This window comes from Onychomys torridus, unplaced genomic scaffold (genome assembly GCF_903995425.1).
Source record: "Onychomys torridus unplaced genomic scaffold, mOncTor1.1, whole genome shotgun sequence".
NCBI lineage: Eukaryota > Metazoa > Chordata > Mammalia > Rodentia > Cricetidae > Onychomys > Onychomys torridus.
Window position 1 is genome coordinate 1,316 of NW_023411360.1, and position 5,000 is coordinate 6,315.

A 5,000-nucleotide genomic window follows, 5' to 3' on the forward strand; every position below is an offset into this window, starting at 1 on the left:
AGCAAGTTCCAGTACAGTCAGAGCTATACAGAGAAACCCTGTCGTGAAAAAAAAAAAAATTCAGAATTGAAAATACACAATTTAGTTCAATAGTTCAACTTAGCACTGTAAAAATATAAGCATTACCAGTTCTCTCTGCTCTTATTTTGGTTAAATTAAATTGGTTGGTTAAGTAGACATTTGTGTAATATTCCTCTTTCCATAAACCATAGCATTTTACTTTCCAGAAAACATAGTACCTTACCGAATGTTCTGGAAGCCCACTCCAAGGACACTAAGCTCAAGGAATCTTTCATATACAGACAAGAATGAACTTACCTCACTGCTGACTGGTCCATGTGAATGGCCTGAGGAATCTGGTTCTTCTAAATACAGAGTGTAAAAGTGTGGTCTAAATCAAACAGTATCAAAATGTAATATTTTACGAACACATTGAAAAACAGAATGGAAATAATAATTCAACAGTTGATCCTGATTAAAAATCCTACAGCACTGGGGTAACATTACTAAAATTCTGAGGAACTATTTACAGGCTTGTGATTCTTCAAAATGAAGCTGTAATTGTTCAGTTTCTTTCGATATAAGACATCAGAGCAAACAGCAGTTTTTGGTCTGTTTGTTAGAATCACATGATGTCTATAAAACAAAGGAGGCTTTGTACCAGAAACTGTCGACATACCTTTCAGAGCTAGGAAGCTGTAGCCAGCGAAGAACAGCCAAAATTCTATCTTCAAATGGTACGGACCTAATAAAATTAAAGATGAGCAAATTAAAACAAATCTGCAACAACTGTATGTCAAATGTAAATACTTTCCTCCTTAGAAATAATAATAAGTGTAACCAAAGCAAGCCGAGACGTCTATTGCATTTGAAATTATTTGAGATGTATTTGCCATCCTGTAATTCCAGCGCTCAGGAAAACAATGCAGAAATACTGTGGTTTGAAGTAAGGCTGGAGTATAGAAAGATCCTGCCCCACAGACCCTGCCCCCCAAAAGGGGTTATTTTCAAACTTAAATTTGCTTTTCTAATGAAGACCAGAATTTAATTTTAAACAGAAAAAAAAATGTTGTGATTGGGTTTAAAAAACGTTTCTTGTCTTCTTTTGAAGTATATGTGCAGTTGAGGACAGTCACCGTCACATGGAAAACTGATGCCTCAGAGGACTTGTTCACTGGTGACTGGGAACCAGACATAGGAAGGACAAATTTCAGTCCTCTGGGCAACTTCCCTTTAACCAAATTAGTACTGCTTCCTCTGAACCCTGGATTTTGTTAATATAGTCCTTCAGAAGCCTTCCACCCCACCCCCCATACAATCAGCTGTGCCCTTTACTACGTCTTGGAAATCTAGTCTATTCCTCACTAATCTGTGGATTCACCCAGGCTGGTGAGAAGGTTAGTTCATGAGATCTCACTGACCATCTCGATCTAGGAGATGAAAGCCATGGCAAGCAATAGCAAGGGGAGCAGATGGCACTCTCTGCTTCTGTGAACCACACAAAACACAAAGCAGCAGGAGACGACCAAAGAAACACCATCCGTCCCTAGTCTGGGATGGATGAACACTTTTGACATGCTCAGGTATATTGTATTGCTGTTTCATCATACCTTTCAAAAGTACACAAGAAACTATTTTGGTAGTTTTGCTAAAATCAACCAAAGAAAGTCTTCCTTAAAATGTTTGTATGATTTTGAAAATCGGAGAGGCTAATAGGCCCTTATATTAGAGAGTAAATATACTGAAGTAATTCAGAAATGGAAATGCAAAGATGCAACAATCTTCTCTTAAACAATGTTCTAGATCCTACCATGCAGTAGCTCCTACCTGTGTATTCTTTAATGCGTCCATCTTTTCCTTCTGTTATTCTTTTCTTCCTAGAGTTAAAATATATAGTTCCTCTATGCTCAGAACTGTTTCCCCTGTGATCTCTTTCCTTCTGTGTTTTCTTAATTTGTTTTGTTTGAAACAGAGACTGATTATGAAACTCAGGATGGCCTTGAATTCATATAGGGTGGCCTTGATCCCACTCTGTAACCTAGGCTGACCTGAAACTCAAAACCACCCTGCCTCAGTGTCTAGCTACTTGAATTAGAATCTTGTACCAACATGCCCAGTATTAACTCATTCTTTTAATCACTGCCGAAGGATCTGAACTTATTTTGTCAGCGTTTCTACAAAATGTTGGTCTGATTTTACTTTTGGTTTATCATCCATCTAAAACTCTGTAAAAAAAAAAAAAAAAAAAAAAAAAAGATCTCATATTAAAGATCTTTACTTCACAGTGTTATTCAAATGTTGGAACTCAGGACTCAATAAAAGTACAAGAAAAATATAATTTGTTTTATATTACAAAACCTAGGAAAAGTTCATCTACACCTACCCATTATACACTTTGTAGATATCTGGTAGTATTCCATCAATTTTCACATCTGATCCTGGCCAGAAGTATGTACCAGACTTGGCCTGCTGATGATTAGCTGTGACCCAAATCTGGGGAAGAGAATGGAAGAAGGTTCGGAGATAATGAAAACATTAACCTCTGGAGAGACAGGGAGCAATACCAATGTATTCTTCTCTGATGCAATGTTTTCAAGGTCAATAAGTTCCCAGCAGTTACCATGTATATGAAGTATACTATCAAACCATGGTAGTTAACATTTCTATCCCTTAGCATTCCTTCATATTATTTAAAAAATTAGATTATTTGAGAAGCTGAAAATACTACACTACTTTGATCATTATACAGTGTATACACACATCATATTATCACAGTATGCACCATAAGCATATAAAGGTAAAATAATTAATAAATTATCCTGCCAAACAGCTATAATAGAGAAGACTCAAAGTAGAAAAAAAGAGAAGACAGTATAAACCAAATCTATCTCTAAAGTAAACTTCTCTTAAACTATGCAATCATACATACACATGAGTGTCTACATTCGCCTGTCCTACATAAGGATGGCCAGAGGCACAGGGAGATCAAGTAGTTTGCTAAAATTCCTAGGGAATTGGTTTATTTTTTTTTTCTGATTAAAATAAGTAAGAATAATAAACTGTTTTAGTAGCCACAACAAACAGCTTACCGGCTGGCCTTTGTACCACAAAGGGTTGAATTTTTCTTTACTTTTAAGTGAGAAAGAAGCATTCATTTTGGGATCATACATCTTGTTGTCAATTATGCCGTGGGATTCTGGATAAAGTCCCTAAGAAAAAGATCGATTGCGGATTAGAGCTCACATTGCAAAACAAATGATTTCATCCTAATCTGAGGTTGAACTATTCTCTTGAACAATGCTTCAATTACATCTTCCTGATATGAACACAAAAAGGTGAAATGCCCACTCACTGTGACGATGCTATAATGGTTGGGAAACGTTTTTGTAGGGTATACAGGCCTCATGTTTTTAGTGTATGTTCCACAGTTTTCTAGATAGAAAAAAAAAAAAAAAAAAGACATTGCTATTAGGCATATCATACGAAGTAATTATGCCAGAATGCAGAGCAAGCAGCCAGATCAAAATTCAGATCAAATGAAAAGTAACACAATTACTACAATGAAAAATAGGTATTATTTATCTCTCTCTATTTTGCTCCTTTCCATGTACCCAGAATGGCATTAAGCTTGGTGTATAGCAAAGAAAAGCTTGAACTTCCGGTCCTCCTGCCCCCACCTCCTCAGTGCTAAGATTATAGTTGTCCAACATCATGCCTGGTTTATGTAGCTCTGGGGATTGAACCCAGGGCTTCATGCATGCTGGCCAAGCACTCTACCAACTGAGACATATCTCCAGACTTAATTTTTTTTCTTTTTTGTTTGTTTTTGTTTTTTGTTGTTTGGTCAGAAAACCAATAAACAAAGTGATTAAGCCAACTAGGCAGTTAGCCTACATTCATAACAGCATTAAGTTCTAGACAGACAGATCTTGCTTGCAAGATCTTGATAATTAACGATCAAATAGCTGTATTATAATAAGTGTAAAGAAAGGAGTCTACACCCCCAGCTAAATCTGCAAATGAAGACTAAGAAGAGGCAGCAGTTGAGGTGACATCATCCCAGATGATAAAGAACAAACCAGCCATCAAGGGATGAGCTTATTAGCTACTTCAAAAATAAGAGTGAGTCAAGGAGGGCTGAGAAGTCAGGCATTGCTGATGGATGCCCTCCTGGGTTAGCCCTGTGTCTCACTCTTCTGCACTGTCTACTCTTGGGGAGGAACATACAATTAATGATTCCAGTATGTCTAATGCATTACCTGAAAATGTTCCCCAGATCGGTGTGTGCCTGCATATGGATGACCTTCCAAAGGGCTTGGAGTCACCAGCCTCAGCCCTCCCACCCCACAGACTCCCAGTTACCCAGTGCTGAAGTTTAAGCTAACTAAGCCTTGATTTGGTTTAAATGTCACACATAGATGCTGAGAGCTCCTTAACTTTGAATTCAGGAGCCATGTCAGGTACCACGGAGACAAGTCTCCTTAGGAAGGGACAAAGGGCCTGCTTTACATCAAGTTTCTATCTGAAAAGATTATCTTCCAGGTAGACATTAAAACTGTAAAATTGTAAATTAACACAGAATTAATGATATGCCTATGCATTTACTGAGAGTAATTTTAATGTTTAAAACAATGTAATGTGTTTGTCGATGAAATACTTTAGAATTCTAGGAGAACAAGACAAACAACTCCATGTTTCCACTTATATTTCAGGCCTGTAGAACACCACAACTGTTAAGCACTAACAACTAACAAAGTCTAACATTTGTTGGATCCATACATGCTTCTCCCTCTTTCTAAAATGATACTATAAGTGACGACTAATCAGGTGTTAAGCTTCAGTTTCAACATTAAGAAAAGACTACCCTGTTTCATCAGTACTTTGGAGAATAGTTTTTCAATGAAAGTTTTAATTAAGGTAAAGAAATTGAAGGTGGGCATGGCTGCGCATGGCTGTAACCTTGGGAGTTGGGAGGTGAAGGCAGGAAGATCAGGAATTCA

General features: G+C 37.3%; 1 protein-coding gene across 1 annotated transcript; it reads right to left on the reverse strand.

The window, feature by feature from the left end:
- Positions 1-318: 318 nt before the first annotated feature.
- On the reverse strand, positions 319-3,421 carry LOC118575116 (ectonucleotide pyrophosphatase/phosphodiesterase family member 1-like; the record flags this gene model as incomplete). Its single annotated transcript, XM_036175787.1, has 5 exons — positions 3,353-3,421; positions 3,090-3,209; positions 2,384-2,493; positions 680-745; positions 319-391 (listed from the first exon to the last, which is right to left on the reverse strand). Coding segments are annotated over exons 1-5 (423 nt in total), but the record flags the coding sequence as incomplete, so codon positions are not given.
- Positions 3,422-5,000: the final 1,579 nt, after the last annotated feature.